Here is a 17,306-nt window from a genome sequence, read left to right as displayed (position 1 = left end):
GTCTTTGATTTAACATAATTCAATCATGGAAAGATTTTCCACACGATTATATAGCTTTCTTTCAGCATGAAGCATGTTTGTTCAGCTAACTTAATTTTCATGAGTTGGATCAACTTAATTAAGTAGTGTGAAGTTATCAGTGTAAAATTAGTTAGGCTGGCTCTATTAAATTACATTGTGTCCAACTAAAGTAAATAAGTTGAATCAACCACAAAAATTAAGTTGAACCAACACATTTCCTTTAAATTGGAATAACCTTAATAAATTAAGTTGAACCAACACATTTCCTTTAAATCGGAGTAACAAAATTACATAGTGCTGAAATAAAGCAAAGTAATCAGGTGGAAAATCTTTCCATGATTTTTTTATGTTAATCCAAAGAGTTATTTTTTTCAGTGTATGGCAACACAATGTTCAAAAGAAAATTACAATCCAATTGAAAGTAATAGATCACATTGTTTCCCGACTCTGTTGAAGCTAAGAAAAGTTTGAAGGTTCAGCTGTTTTCTTGGCCTGGTAGTCCACAGTGTGCCTAACCAGGACAGAGTAAATTAACCTGCTGCTGAGCAGCAGAAGCAAAACATGCATCAAAAATACTTCATGTGTTCAAAATAAATTACTGAGTTTAGATTATAAATTTATAAAATAAGAGGTTGTATTTCACTTATATAGTGAAAAACTGGCTACACTAACTACAGTAACAAAATTAGGCAACTATACTTTATTGTAACTATACTTTATTAGTCTAGAAGCTAGACTAAAAATATTAGATCCTGAACATAAACAAGAAAACAGTTACAACATTTTTCACATCTAAATGAGCTGACAGAGTGAGACATTCAGAACAAAACCAACCAGAGCTGTTCTTCACCATCAAGACCTGACCAATACATGTTGTAATGACTGTGACCACTAGGGGGTGCTAACATTATTAAAGCTGTTGTGAGGGATTTCTATTCTGGACCCTGGAGAACCCAAACTATATGGGCTCCGTCAGTCTATATGACCCACAGTCATACAAGAACAGTATAGAGAATAAAGCTACATTGATCTTTTACAATCATTTAAAACTGGAAACCAGTGTTTCTAGTGGCAGAATCATTTCTATCCAAGAGAAAATTATGGAAATTAACAGAACAACCAAACCGATACACATTCTGTTCAAAATTATTATGGCTGCATGAACTGAGTGTTAAAATAATAAAACTTGTTCCTATTTGGACATCAAAAGGATTAATAATAATACACTATGTATATAGAGTATTGGGTAACACTTTACCCAATACTTTACCCAATTTTATTAAAAAAAAACTTTAAATATATTTTTACTCCTTATAATATACCATACTCGGTAACACTTTATTTGAAGGGGGTTGAATAAGACTGTCATGACACTGTCATAAACATGACATAACATGTCATGAACATGAATAAGCCTTCATGAATATTTATGACTGTTGTCATAAAGCGTCATTCGGTAAATTATGACACTTTTAATACAAAGTTGACATTATTCAAAATGTTTTTGTTATGACAACTTGACATTAACCAAGAAATCATTACTGATATAAATTTGTTATAAAAGTATTATTGATTGCACTTTAAAAATTAGGTAACTTTATGTTATTAAAGGTAAAGTTTAAACAGTAATGATTTCCTGGTTAATCTCAAGTTGTCATAACAATGACATTTTGAATAATGTCAACTTTGTATTAAAAGTGTCATGATTTACCGAATGACGCTTTATGACAACAGTCATAAATATTCATGAAGACTTATTCATGTTCATGACAGGTGTTGTCATGTTTATGACAGTGTCATGACAGTCTTATTCAACCCCCTTCAAATAAAGTGTTACCGAGTATGGTATATTATAAGGAGTAAAAATATATTTAAAGTTTTTTTTTAATAATTTATTTATTTTCAACCTTTTATGACATCTTCTTTGCCAATTCACACAGGAAATATTATCCAACAATCATTCATGTTATGAACACTTATATATTGCCGGGCTGACAATGCAAAAACCCTCCAGACTTCATTACATTCAAAGAATTTTATTGGGATATCTGTATGACTGGTTTAGTGTTACTTCTAGTATACTTTGCCAGTAGAAACAGTTTTTAAGAAACTTTCAAACTTCTTTTTTGTAGGCATTTGGAGTCTTTTACTGCGTTGCAGCAAGAAGGTCCTAGATACAAATTCCTGACGATGCGTTCTGTGTAGTTTGCATGTAAGTTCTTTCTGGATACTCCAGTTTCCTTCCCCACATATGAATGTGTTTTGAGTGTCAAGAGGTGAATGTGGCTCTAGTGTTCATACTTTATAATGTAAAGTTATAGAGACCTAGACAAGTCAAAATAGGACTAAATTATTCTGCAGTAAATACAACACAGTTTGTGATATATGAAAAAAAGAACTACTTTTAACTTTAGCGTATAATAATTTAGTCCAGCTTTAAGAATGTTACGGCTTCAGTGGGTCTCTGCCCTTTTTTCCTTTTAGGGTTCTGCAGACAGGTCTCTGCAGGTGATGCGTGTTACCCTGATTGGTGTTCTGCAGCTTTAAAACTGCCAGACATGCAGCAGTGGAGGGGGCTTTTTCCTTCTCTCTCCTCAGAACCCCATTTGGTTTGGTTTGTATCTTTTGGTTGAGATTTGTTAGGTTTGCTTAGCATTTGCTTATTTCTGGTCACTTATAGGTTCTGCTTTAATCTATTTTGGTTTCTCATTTCAGGTATTCTTTTTTCAGGGTTATTTCTTTAATATAATTTAATAAATTCTATTTTCATTAAGTTACTAAATCCTTGTGTGGTCTCCTTTTAATGTTACCCCATCAAACGAGCCTGGTGGACGTAACAGAAGTATTTTTATATTTTTATCCACTGGAAATTTTTATAATTTATAATAATGGACTCCTGTCCAGGAAGAACAGAAAATGTGGATGAATAAAGCAGAGCTGGCTTAAAACAATTGTTGAGTAAATGATGATTTGGGAAAATATCAAAAGATAAGTTACCATTGTAATATTAGTTGCAACCTAAATCAACAATCTTATTTCATGGCAATGCAAACAAATGTACACCACTCCCATACATTTGCTGACACAATTACAGAGTGTTTGTCACGCCTCCACCAGTTAGCAGATGTGGGACCAAGTCATTATTTTGCAAGTCTCAGTCTTTCCACCTCAGTTTTGAGTGAAGTTCCAAGACATAAAACTCCAGAATTTAGTGTACTAAATTTCATAACTTTTAATTTTGACTTTTAAACAAGTTATTTCTCCAAATATATATTCTAATCACAGCACTAAAAAGCAAATTTACTCATTATTGGTAAAAGAATCAAGAAGAACTGAACGTCAAAGATGTAGCAAAAAAAGACATGTTGCTTTACAGTAACTATTAGAACACACAAAACAGCTAATCTAAAATTCAAAAATACTTTATTGATCCCAAAATAAAATAAAATAAGAGAAGAATAATCAAACTGGTCCATAATATTAAAAAACTGATTTCTGTGGAAATAAAAATTATCTCTATGACTCATCAATTTTTGTGTAAGTTTAATTATCAGTCAGATGGTTTTGCCTCTGCTCGCTTGTTTTCAGCTCTCATGTTTTCCATACTTTGGACAGGAATTAATAAAGATAACTTACACTTCTTATTGGAATGAATAGGAGGCACTTTGAATAATGCAGAGGAACCTTTATACTAGGGACATATTAAAGATACCTGGCTATTTTATCTTTTTAATGTCAGCAAAAGAATTTGTCAATTTTCTTTCTCTTTAAATGCTTAAAGATTTCAGTTTAAAATATGTCTCTTATTTAACGCAGTTGTATGATTGACAGGTTCAACTTAAAAAATTCAATTTGTAAATTTTTTAAGCGTACAATTGAATGACAATAAACTCTGTCTATGTGTATGTTTATGTGTATGTCTAGTATTGAACAATATAAACAAAGATTTATCATGATAGGACTTTTTCCATATTGTCCAAACCTTCTGCGATGTATTTGTGAACAAACCAAGCTCAAACATAAAGATTAAACTCACAGCATCACATTGTACCTATGGTAACAGTTTGTGAGACTGAAGGACTGTGTGTCTAACCAGGTGATCAGCAACACAGGAACACCACAGGGAAACGTACTCTCACCATTCCTTTTCAATCTCTGCACTTCAGACTTTCAGCACAAGTCAGACTTCTGTCATCAACAGAAATACTCAGATAATTCTGCAGCTGTCAGTTTTATCAGAGATGGACAAGAGGCTGAGTACAAAGATCTGGTGGAGCGCTTTGTGTCATGGTGTGAAACAATCATCTCATCTTAAATGTGAACAAAACAAAGGAGATGATTGATGATTTCAGGAGGAACATGGTTAGATCAAACCCTATTTCCATCATGGGAGAAGAAGTGGTGGTGGTTAAGGAATGTCAATACCTTAATGTTCATCTGGACAACAGACTGGACTGGAGAAACAAGAGTGAAACTGTCAATAAGAAGGAACAGAGCAGACTGTACTTCTTGAGGAAGCTAAGATACTTCAAGGTTTGCAGCAAGATGCTAAAGATCTTCTATAAGTCTGTTGTTGAGAGCGTAATCTCTGCTGCCATCATCTGTTGGGGCAGCAGCATCAGAACCAGGGACCTAAAAAGGCTCAACAACCTAATAAAGAAGGATTGTTGTGTTCTGGTTCTGTTCCGGGACGATTGAGGAACCTCTGGAGATAATTATGCAAAGAAGGATTCTTCATAGGATCAAGAAAATTAAGGACAACCCTGACCGTCCTCTTCACAACACTATCTTGGCAAGGCAGAGCATCTTCAGTCAGAGGCTTGTTCAGATTCAGTGCAGTACAGACTCCTGCAGGAAATCTTTCCTGACAACAGTCATCACGATCTTCAATAACTCTTTGAAGAATCTAAATTAATGAGTTACAACAACATCTAATTTTCCTTTGGGATTAATAAAATACTTTTTAAATGAATTTAAATTAGCACAACAATCAAACTATAATGATTATTCTTTTCACTTTTATAAAGTAAGCTTCTCAATTAAATACAAAATTTAAATGTTAAACAATTAAAGGTTTTTAAAGTATTTCTACTGAAACCATAAAATCTAATTTTAATAGTATTCTCATTCTCAATAAAAACTTTATTATCATTAGGGATCTGTGTGTCATCCGTATGGTTGGTGCTTTCTACAAGGTTTCCACCAGAGGGTGCCATGGGACCAACAACACAGCTTCAGAACCTCCAGGAACCTCCAGCTAGGCTGTCTCCTCCAGAGGTCCCCACTGAGTCTTCCACTCCAACCTCAGCACCAACAACCTTCTGTGATGTAATATCCCCAACTACAGTGAAATTTTTGGATGAGTTGGGCCAAGTTGAAGGTAAAACGCATAAGTGCACCATGCATATAGCCCCATGTGGTTGTCAGTTTAGGGGCATGGGTCAAATGGAACTTCCTTTGCTCTTTTGACATCATGCCTGCAGCAAATGTTCCATTTTGGACCTTTTTGAGGTGCATTCTTCACTTCAAAAAAGCTGCTGCTTTCTTTAACCATTAATGCGACCCAAACTGCAGCATCTACCCCCACTATATATATTTATATATGTATACATATATGTATATATGTATACATATGTATACATATATGCATATGTGTATTACTTTTGTTGGCATAATGAGCAACAATGCTAACCAACAAAACTATCCAAAACCGAGCAACAAACAAATCAAAACAAACATTTACTACTGAGGAGGGAATAGTTGGAGGTTAGAACTATGAAGACACCATCTTGGTGGATGGCAAAAGACCAAGGGAAGCAAATCTATTTGACTCATGAAACTTGATCCCCCAATCTGACAACTACATTGGACTGTGAATATAAGACCAACCCTATAAAAATATCCTTCATTTCTTTCACAGCAGGTAATTGTTGTTTTTGTCTTTATATGATTGGTTTAACCCACCTATGTGTATGCATGGGATTGGTGTGGTCTTTTAACAAGAAGCTTACTGAAAATTTCAAAATAAAATCTTCATTTTTTTCTTACCTACTCTCTGCATATTAAGCTGAGAGATTAGTACAATGGAAGATTAGTACAATGGAATAATGGCTTAGGACAAAGACACCATGTTTGTGATAGAACTTATTCTCAGGGTAGCGTTAACATTTTAAAGGTTATCAACATGCAAGTTATTCAACATGCTAGTGATTGCCCTCACACTAACACAGCTTATGTAAGCCTTACAGCTTACATATGAGCATTTTAGCTCATATTTGATGTGCTCACTAGTAGGCCTGTCGTGATAAACAATACATCAGTTAATTGTACAATAAATGAAATCTATCAACCTCATTTTAATTTATCGGCTTATCGCCTTTTTCTGATGACACTGGATGAAAAAAAGGCTCAACTCCGGTGTTCTCCACTGACCCTCCCTTGCTCATTTCCTTAGTGTAATGCCCAGCTCACACTGCACGATCTTAGAACTGTCGGCTGATTGTTGACCCATTTTCAAAACCTGAGACCACACACTAGCCGACAGAAATCATAACGGGTTCGATCGTGCCGTGTGGTGTCCAACAACGGGCACAAAATAATGGCTACAAGTCCAGTTAACTCATTTTAAAACCAGGCATTAATCAATGTTTTACTACAATCTACCTGAAATGCATGTGGCCAGCGTCAGGTAAAGTCCTGATTGAATGAATATCATTAAAACCACGTTAACGATGAACAGCTGAAATGTTAACGGGTTTATGAACTGCGGTAGCAATTTCACTCCAACTCCTCTCCTGGTCATTTCTGTGGATATTCTTTGTACGAAATGTTGAATAAACATTAATGTTGTTTCCACATATTATCTCCGATGTCCGCTGCACTCTGTGTTGCGACGTCAGGTGTTTGGGATTCCCCTCTTGTGTTTTCCCCTCAGAAAGTGCGGAGGTGAATCCGCGCTTTCTGACTGACTACCTGTCACATTCAACAGGCTGCGTTCTCGCTCCCTGTCGGGGAAAACCCCTGATTTAGATCGTGTTGAGAAAATAAATTTAAAATAAGCTAGTTTTAAAACTTAACATGTCTTGACTCAAATGGCCTAAATCAGGGGTGGCCAAGTCCAGTCCTCGAGAGCCACCATCCTGCAAGTTTTAGAAGTATCCTTACTCCAACAGACCGGGAACAGCTCTACAAAGGCCTGATAACGAGCCATTCATTTGATTCAGGTGTGTTGAAGCAGGGATGCATCTGAAAGTTGCAGGATGGTGGCTCTCGAGGACTGGACTTGGCCACCCCTGGCCTAAATTGTGGTTTTAAAATCAGTAATGTATTCTGGCCTATTGACCTTTATGTTACCTGTAGTTCCAGCAGATGGTTTGCTAGGGTCGTTTGAACTGTCTTTTGTCTGTGTGGGAAAAGCAATACAGTAGAAGTTCTAGCTTTTCACACTCATCTGTGAAAAGCCATAAACACAGCAGGAGTTTATGGCTTCAGACAAAGGGTCAGAGATAGCTCCTGGTTGGATGAGCAAAGATACGCCTTATTTGAATAAATTAAAGATAAGAATACGCCTTCACTATAAAACTTTCTACGCAGGAGTAACAGATTAGATTTGCTCTTGCAATTCTCCAAAGACGTCTTTGGACGTCTTTGCTTTTCTTTCTGTCTTTCTTCTTCTTTCCATTTATGTCAGGTAAACGAATGTATGTCTCCGTTGTTCTGCAGTTTCTGTGTAAGTTTATGCATTGTCTTATATTGGATTAAACTCTGTAATTCTGTGACGTCAACACTCATTGCTGTTTTCTTCTGAGTGACTACACGTGGCCGTCACGAGAGGACCCGGGATCTAAGAGGAAGAGAGAGAGCCAAACTTTTTCCAAAATTAATTAATTCAGAGAATCTCTTCCTTAACAATCGGAGCGGCCACGAGGTTCTACGACTGGACCCGATCGTTCGTAACACGACACACTACAGGATGATCGGCTACAAAATCGCAAGCGACAATGTTAGAACATTTAACATTCTAAGATTGTCGTAAGGGGTAAATTGAGGCAAAAAATGGTGTAGTGTGAACTGGGCTTAAGGGAGGAGTGAACTAGGATATGCCCATCTTCTCTATCTAAATCTAATGATTATTGAAGGGCAAGACAGTGTAGAGACATCATAATCTCTACTCTTTTGGTTGAATGTAGTTATTATGTCCACTTTGGTTTTATGTTATTTAGTTTTTATTCAAGTGCATTTTTTGTTAATGTAGACAGAGTTCATTTTATTTTTGGTTTTGGCTGTTTTGTTTACCATTTCCAGTGTTAAGTGTTCTTTTGAAAATAAGGTGTATCTATTTTTGGAAGGATATCGCTTGCATTATGTCATTTCCATTAAATCAGTGTAAAAGCGTCTTCAAAAATTATTATCGTTTATCGCACTAATTTTTGAGACAATTAATCGCTCAGCAAAATTTGCTATCGTGACAGGAGTTTTAGAATTCTGAATGGATTACATCTTTGTTGGTCAACATGCTAGTGATACTACAGATGCTAATAACTACATTTTGGTTAACCTTAGCATAGCCCTAATGCCAAGATTGAGCCACACATTTTGATACACATATTGCGGCTGTGCACGCAGCGGTACGAGCCGCATTAACGGTGACGGAAGACGAATAAATAAAGAGATGTTCAATTAGGTGAAGAATAATAGGCACCTTCCATGCATTGCACATTAGAAATTTTAATAGGCAGATATTTACGACAAATGACAGAACACGCGAATGACACTCTCAATGGGAGAACATCCCAAATTTTAGGGAGAGAGCAGGATAAAGGAGAGAAACCCTTTGTTGTAACCTTGGGCATACAACTATATGTGTTTTATTGGTATGAACATAGTTTATTTAAAGTAACTAAACGACAGAGAAAGACATTCAAAACGACTCAACGACACACTCAAGCAGGCTGAATGCGTTCCTGTAACTCTACAGGAACGCATTCACAGGGATGCACCTGATTTCACTGGTTGTTTAAATAGCCCTTAATTGCAGAGTAAAAAAGTGATATTAATTTCACTTACATTATTTTGTGTTTGCCTTTTTTAAGTTGGTGTTTAAGTATCGTCAGCTATGTCTTCCAATGGTACATATTTACCAAGTCAAATTTTAAAAATTTCCTGTCAAGTCTTAACATTTTGTAACAAAAACATGGTAGGGTGCTGGTGGACTTTCCTAGCACCTATACCGCCTAGGTTTGCAAGTTTTCTGGGGGGGAATCTTGTGTAAGTTTAACGTGAGTTTATTAGTTGCCCTTTTTTGTTCAGTATCATTGTGTCTGATTTGGCTCAGTAAGATATGCTTTCTAGTTACTCTGTACACCTTATTTATTCAAAAGCACTCTTTCATCTTTGTAAAAGTGTCTAAATTAGTGCCATATTTTCTCAAAGTGATGCAGAAAATTTAACCCATGTATTTGTTTCTTCAATGTAGGATATATAATTTTCAGAATATTAAGAGATAAAAGAAAAAAAAAGAAAACGCGAGTTACGGTATTATTGATTTTGTATCTTAATTTTTTTTTTTATTTATTCTTAATTTTTGCAATACTTTCCAAGTATTCTTAGTAATTTAGTAATAACTGATGATCTGGTGAAACATTTGGGGTTAGATTTAAATAATTTTAGAACCAGTTAAAGACCAGATCAAACAGAAAATGTAAGAATTTATTCTCACCAAGATTGTAGGTCACTAAAGTACTCTGCTTGTCTGAAATACTAAAGTAATGATATTTATGGGACATACATAACAAACCATTCTCCTTTACCAAAAAACTAACTCAACTGAGTTCTTTTCTCTGTCTGTTCTTAGCCTCTTACATCTGCCTGAGTTTGGTTCTGCTGAAGTATGTGAGTTTAAGAATTATTTTTCATCTTGATAAGACATAAATTGTACATTAAGGTTGAAGTATTAAAGCTGTTAAAATTAAAGTTTTATTACTTCAAACTTTAGGTTTGATCTTTATAAATTTCTACTCAGGGCAAAGAGACCACCAAATGCCATTGAAATCTGAACGATTCTTTATGTACCACAAGATAGTGCATGCAAAGTTGAGCGGTCTCAAGGGAGTGACACTGATGAAGCTGAGCTGTTACACCACCTTATAATGGCTCTAGGTAGTAAACTGTGAGATGTGTCTTTATATGTATTAAAGAAGGTATTTTAACAGAAACATTACTTAATTTTTTAATATAAATATATTTCTCTGATTGTGTCAGTACATTTTGAATCTGGTTTTGTACCATTACATGTCATTAACGTATAATTTTTTCAGTAACATGCATCAAGTAAAATCTTACTGTTTTTACTGAGGTTCCCTTTTCCTGTTGCTCGCTTACCTTTCCGAACGTTCCCATCTGTGGTTCGCTGAAACTCCCCAGCACTCAGAAGAAAGCAGGCACGGTCGTGTGGGTACCGTTCACGGCTGGTGTTAGAGCCAAGTCCTCCAGTGACTGGACTGCGCTCATCCCCAAGAACCTGGTCTATGGTAGGACAGTCCTCATTGGCCAAAGCTGCTGCATTGGCAGCTGCATCACCATTCTGCTTAGAGTCTTGGAAAAAAGTTGAAGAAGATGGAGGGAGAGATGGAACATCAGTAAAGTGACAAAATGAAAGTGAAAAAACAGATAACAGTTACTACAAAAAGTGCAAAATAAAAATATAAATCATGAAATAAAGATGAAATACAACTGGGAAGAGAGGAAAAGAAAAAACAGTAGTTTACACTTAGGCCTGTCACGATAAACGATATATCAATTAATCGCACGACAAATTAAACCTATCGACCTCATTTTAATCATCGGCTTTATCGTCTTTTTCTGCCTATTTTCCTTGCTGTTGATGACACTGAATGAAAAAGGCTCAGCTCCGGTGCTCTCTACTGACCCTCCTTTCCTATTTCCTTTGTGTAATGTCCAGCGCACACTACACGAGTTGCCGGCCCATTTTCAAAACCTGAGACACATTAGCCGACAAAAATCCTAGGTATAATGGTTCTATCGGGTTCGATCGTGCCGTGTGGTGTCCAGCCACATGGGCACAAGATAATGGCTACAAGTCCAGTTAACTAATTTTAAAATCAGGCATTAATCAATGCTTTACTAGAATCTACCTGTGATGCATGTGGCTAGAGTCAGCGTAAAGTTCTGACTGAATGAAAATCATTGTAACCTATTTATATCACGTTAGCGAAGAACAGCTGAAAACTTACAGGGTTTATCAACTGCGGTAGAAATTTGGCTCTGACTCTTCTCCTTGACATTTCTACATTCTTTGCCCGAAATGTTGAATAAATATTAATGTTGTTTCCACATATCATCTCCAATGTCTGCTGGACTAAGGGTTGCGCTGTGTCAGCCGTTTGGGATTCCCCTCCGTAATTTCCCCTCAGAAAGCCCGGAGGAGAATCCGCGCTTTTTGATTGGCTACCTGTCACATTCAGCTTTTAGCTCCCAGTCGGGGAAAACCTCTGATTTAGATCAGAGCGGCCACGACGATCTACCCTAACACACCACACACTGCAGGATGATCCGTTACGAAATCACCAGCGACAAACTTAGATCGGCCAACGATTTAAGATTGTCTTAAGGGCAAATGGGGGCAAGAAATCGTGTAGTCGGATGTGCCCATCTTCTCTATTTAAATCTAGTGATTACTGAAGGCCAATATAGTATACAGACTTTATAATCTGCACTCTTTTGGTTGAATGCAGTATTTATTTCCACTTTGGCTTTATGTTGTTTAGTTTTTATTTAAGTAAGTTTTTTGTTAATGGAGACTGAGAATCAATTTTATTTTTGTTTTTGATTGTTTTGTTTATTTACTTTATCAGTTCCAGTTTTATGTGTTCTTTTGAAAATATAGTGTTTCTATCTATGGCAGGAAATCACATGCATTCTTAGTCAATATTATTGTTTATCGCAATAATTTTTTAGACAATTAATCGCTCAGCAAAATTTGTTATCGTGACAGGCCTATTTACACTGAGAACTCCACGACTTCAACAGAACAAGTAAATGACAGTCATTGTAAATAAACACAAAACTAATATTTTAGTTTGATCAAAGCCTAGAAGCGATATTAACATTTAGGAATGGCCCAACCAAAGTCACAGCTGGAATCCAACAGAGAATCTGATGTAAATGGCTCAACTTTACAATGATTTAGGACTAGCTTTTTTATTTTGTTGTATGTGATTTCTATACATTGAAAAAAAAAAAACGTTTCTCAACAACCCATTCATGATGCACAATAGAAAGACACACTGCTCCAAATAATACCTGTTAGTACTTGAAATCAAATTTTCTGACATAAGTTATACCAAGCTTTAATGTTCAGCTATTAAGTAAAATATTGTTTATTAGATATTTCTTAGATTTCTTATTTATTAATTTTTCAATAAGCTAAAACGCCTCACTGCATGTCCACTAAGACACCGATATGCATCCCTGAGAAACAAAAGTCCATTAACTTTTCTTTATTGACTTTTTTATACTAATTTTTATTCCAGTCTATTTCCCAGGTACATAAACTGTGTTCTATGGCAGATCTGACAAAAGATAACCTAGAAATGAATGGAGCATAAAGTAAATGGATTCACTGACAAATGATGCAAAATACATGATTTAAGATTTAATAGCAAGATTTGGCATTATGATTTCCAGAAAACATCTCCAAGTTATCATTATTACCAATTATTAATAATGAAAGATGTTAAAGACACTTTTTAAAAAATCTGTTAATGAGAAAGTGTAACCATTAAACCAATCATGTTTTCCTGATTTGTTATAGAAACTCTGTCTCCAGCATACTGACAGAGAGAGCCAGGTGCAGATAATTAATTACCATAGCAACGGGTCCCAGAGAGATGCAGTGAGTAGTCTCAAAAAGGCGCAGAGACAGGTCTCACAATATGTAACTTAAAATAAGTGGAAAATATTCGCTCCCTTCAGAGTCCGTGTATGGTTCGTTGATGCACCTTTGGCTGCAGTCACAGGCGCCAGGCATGTGAGTGCTGCGGTTTTCTGAGAAAAATAGCGATGTACTACTGTGAGCAACACTGGGCAATATATATTTCCTGTGACTATTCATATTTTGCTTACAAAAAATTATTATTTCTCTGAATTTTTGAGTGTGAATTAAAATCCTTAGTATGAAAGATGAAAATTTTCGAGAAATAAACTATTACCCGCTGTCTTTATTTATTTTTTTTTATTTCTGACCGTGAGCAAGAACCACATGTGCGAAGCTTATAGTCTCAATCTCGGACTGTAATTCATTGTGCATGAGGTTCAGCTTTTGTACTGCTGCAGTTAATCAGATCAGCCATAGCCTTATGGTGATGAACTAGGCAAAAGCTTTCAGCATGTCAGTACTGCACTGACGTGTGTCTGTGAAAGTTCTATAGTGCAATCTATAGCTACAATGCTGGATCCAAAGCAATGGGTGCATTTCTGCAGGTCCCATTTAAATTTAAGGAATTTTCTTATTTTCATGCTTATTTTTAATTGCACAATATTTGGTATGTCCTTCATGATATTCTGAAGCATGCACATTTAATCAATATGACTTACCTGCTCTGTTTATTTCAATGATCTCTTCCTGTGCCAATGGACAGTCTCCAGTACCTATCATGCTTCCAGATTCCACCAAGCCTGGCCCAATTACATTGCCCATTAATCTATGTGGAGAAGCAGTTGCCATTGCCAGAGCATCTGGCTTGCAGTAATTAGGACTTCCTGGCTGTGGTGCTCTTGGGATGTGCTTGTTCCTTTTCTTTGGAAGCTTCTGCTTTGCCATGGCCAGCGAGTAGTACATCCCAAAGTTGTTGACAATAACAGGCACAGGCATAGCAATGGTTAGCACACCAGCCAAGGCACATAGGGCACCCACTAGCATTCCCGACCATGTTTCCGGGTACATATCTCCATATCCAAGAGTAGTCATTGTCACCACAGCCCACCAGAAACCAATGGGAATGTTCTTAAAGTTGGTGTGGGCTGCGGCAGTTGGGTCCTTAGGGTCAGCTCCAATACGTTCAGCATAGTAGATCATAGTAGCAAAGATGAGGACGCCCAGCGCCAGGAAAATGATTAGCAACAAGAACTCATTGGTACTTGCCCGCAAAGTGTGGCCCAAAACCCGTAAACCGACAAAATGGCGGGTTAGCTTGAATATACGCAGGATACGGACAAAACGTACCACACGTAGAAAGCTCAACACATCTTTGGCTGTTTTAGAGGATAGGCCACTAAGTGCTACCTCCAGGTAAAAGGGAACAATAGCCACAAAGTCTATGATGTTAAGGGTGCTACGGAAGAACTCTGCCTTGTCAGGGCAAAAGATGACCCGGGCCACCACCTCAATGGTGAACCAGATGACACAGACACCCTCCACATATGTCAGCCAGCCATCTGTCACAACTTCATACACAATCTGTAAAGTAAATGAAAAAGAAATTAGAGGAGTTTATTATTTACTTAGTGAAATGTATTTACCTTCCGATTCTCTACAGTGTCTATGACATTATTTATATTTCATGGGTATCACTGTATAAAGTACTATTTAATTTGTTGTTCTTCTTTTGTGTCTAATTAAATACAGAGAAAAATTTAAACACAACTTTGTAGAAGTAAAATGCTCCCCCATTTTCATAAAAACATGCGCTGATGTTTATTCTAAGATACTGTGGTAATATGACATACAACTGCATATAGCTTCCTCATCCAGCAAAGAAAAAAGGCAATGAAAACCTCAAACAAGAGATGTAATGAGTAGTTTAGGAGTTTTATCCACACTAAGTAACTATAACTATTAATATTGTTGCTTTACCTCCTCATGTGTTATGTTGCCCGTAGTGACATTCTCTGTTTTGTTGTAGATGGTGTTGAAAGCCTCATGGGTCTCCAAGCAGAAGGTGGAGATCGAGAGAAGGATGAAGAACAGCGAGGCCAAGGCCACATACTGCAGGAAGAGAAACAAAGACAATGCAAACCAAAAATGTGTTACATTTGCATCTCAAGCTTATGCATTTCTACATTAAAATATTTAAAAATTACACCATTGTAAAATCACACTGCATGTTGTGAATAAGTGTCTTTCAGAAGAATTTTAATATTCATGTTTTGCAGGCTTAGTTAGAGAAGGTTTTGAGTCATTGCAGTATATGAAGTACAGAAAACTGCCAAAAGGGGGCAGAATTAACATACTGATCAAAACAGAGGAACACTTCTAAGTCAGAAAGAAATGTGCTGACTGTTGAAATCCTCTACATACTAAAGGAACAGAAATATTGATCTTGACATTTGAGTCCTAAAACTAAGGACAGAGGTTCAGCAAACATATTACAAAAAGAGAATAAAAGGAAAACAAATAAATGTAACCATATCCAGGATTACGACAATGATGTGTCTAAAACATTTTATTATATAACCACATTTACCTATCATGGAGGAAAATTAAAAAAGAAAACAGATTTTAAAATGGATTACAAAGAGGAAACAAGTCATCTTATGAACTCCAGTTAGAATAAGACTTATAATAGTGCTGCTTTCATGTGTTATATTAGTTTGATGCAAACAAAAGGTCTGACTTTACAGAGCAAGCTGATCCACATAAACATGACACGCTTTGTTTTGCTGAGGAACATTCATCAGGAAGAACTAGGAATCCCCAAAGTCTTATAAGCTTTGAATTAGGTAAAATATTATTTTAGATAAACAGACTTTGACACTGCTGGTCAAAGTAAATCATTTTTGTATCAGAACAGATTTAAAAGGCTGAACACCATGTGTCATGTTATGGTGACACATTATCATTTATTATATTTTTCATTTGTTAGGGTTTTAGTATTTCTTTAATGGTGAATAACTTTTTTTATTAATTATGTTGTTTTGTTGACAATAGTAAAAATAATTTCAGGGTTCTTCCAGTCATGTGAGTGCTGCGGTTTTCTGTGAGAGAAATAGCGATGTACTACTGTGAGCAACACTGGACAGGAGAACAGGTGGACAGTAGAGGATTTCAGAGATTACGTTTTTTACGAAACGGTGAGTAGCCTTAGAAAGAAACGGCTGAAACGGAGAAGGAAATAAGGTTCAAACAGTAGAACTGGCAAAGTTCAGCGGACTGTGCTATTTTGAAGTATACTCTGTTTTTGAAGTATACTCTGTTTTTGAAGTATACTCTGTTTTGCTGCTTTTCATTCCAAAACCAGCAGCGTCATCAGAACATCCTGTGGAGTTACAGAATGGCGGTTGTCAGCTAGAGGATTTGTTTTATTTCACTGTATTTATACATCAATTTTGGGACAATGTATCAATTCTGAATTCCAGTTGATGAGAATTGCAATTTTTATGTGAAATAATTTCTTGGTGCACCCTTGGTACGAATATTTACGTGGAACACCTGGGGCCAGGATGACAGGGTCAGCTTCTGCTGCCTAAGGTGAAGACAATGAGGTCATATGACTGATAGCATGCACAGCTTAATCATTCATAACTGTGTTTATGTGGAATACACACACACATCCAGACACACATCACAGCTTACATAAGGCATACACATAAGGCATATAGGGAGTATGAGGAACATATTATCATCAGTGTTCAGATAATCTTAATTGATCATATATAATATGTAATGTGTCAATAATGTAATTATTTGGGACAGGAAAATTGGATATATGGCATAGCCCACCATTTTAATCTTGTTGACAGGTGTTGCATAAAATTGAGTCTAACTTTGTTCTGAGCATGTTTGAACTGTCCTCATTCTCCTAATGACTTTCCCAAAGAATCAGATGAATCATATGTTCCTTAAAACCTGTTTGTCGCGAGAGGACCCAAATTTGGGTCCTCTGCGCTTGCCGCAACAAGATCGATTGAAAAAACATGCTATACATTTATCAATATAGGCATATTGCATATCCACAGATCGGGAAAAAGCTCTTCTAAATGATACAAACAATATTTTCTACATCAACAACACCCAGCCTGAACACGAAGTAGCTTGATAAAACGAAACGTAATTAGATGCTAACGAGGCTAACGAGGCATACACGGTAAAAAATGCAACAGTGAAAGAGCGACTATTCCCAAAGCCCACAAACTATCAATCAGAGTAAAGTCGAAGCTCTGCCGTTTCCAACAATACCAGAATCACCACGCTACGTGCAAAACTCACTGAACCAGCAGCTGAAGAAGAAAAAAAGAAATCGCTAATTTCACGAAGCGAAAAACATAAA

The 17,306-nt window shown here is 36.3% G+C and overlaps 1 protein-coding gene across 3 annotated transcripts in view; it reads right to left on the bottom strand.

Annotated features, from left to right (window-relative positions):
• The window catches only part of LOC103131685 (potassium voltage-gated channel subfamily C member 1-like), a 123,522-nt gene that overhangs the window by 34,126 nt on the left and 72,090 nt on the right, over positions 1-17,306 (bottom strand). For all 3 annotated transcript variants that reach the window (XM_016666835.1, XM_016666838.1, XM_016666837.1), the window contains exons 2-4: positions 14,894-15,025; positions 13,636-14,497; positions 10,402-10,614 (exon numbers count right to left, since the gene is read on the bottom strand). In XM_016666835.1, coding sequence (XP_016522321.1) covers positions 10,402-10,614; positions 13,636-14,497; positions 14,894-15,025 — 1,207 coding nt within the window. The remainder of the gene's footprint in view (positions 1-10,401; positions 10,615-13,635; positions 14,498-14,893; positions 15,026-17,306) is intronic.

Source organism: Poecilia formosa, unplaced genomic scaffold (assembly GCF_000485575.1).
Source record: "Poecilia formosa unplaced genomic scaffold, Poecilia_formosa-5.1.2 Scaffold812, whole genome shotgun sequence".
NCBI lineage: Eukaryota > Metazoa > Chordata > Actinopteri > Cyprinodontiformes > Poeciliidae > Poecilia > Poecilia formosa.
The sequence above is the reverse complement of the archived record's forward strand: the minus strand, read 5'-3'. Positions and strand labels throughout refer to the sequence as shown.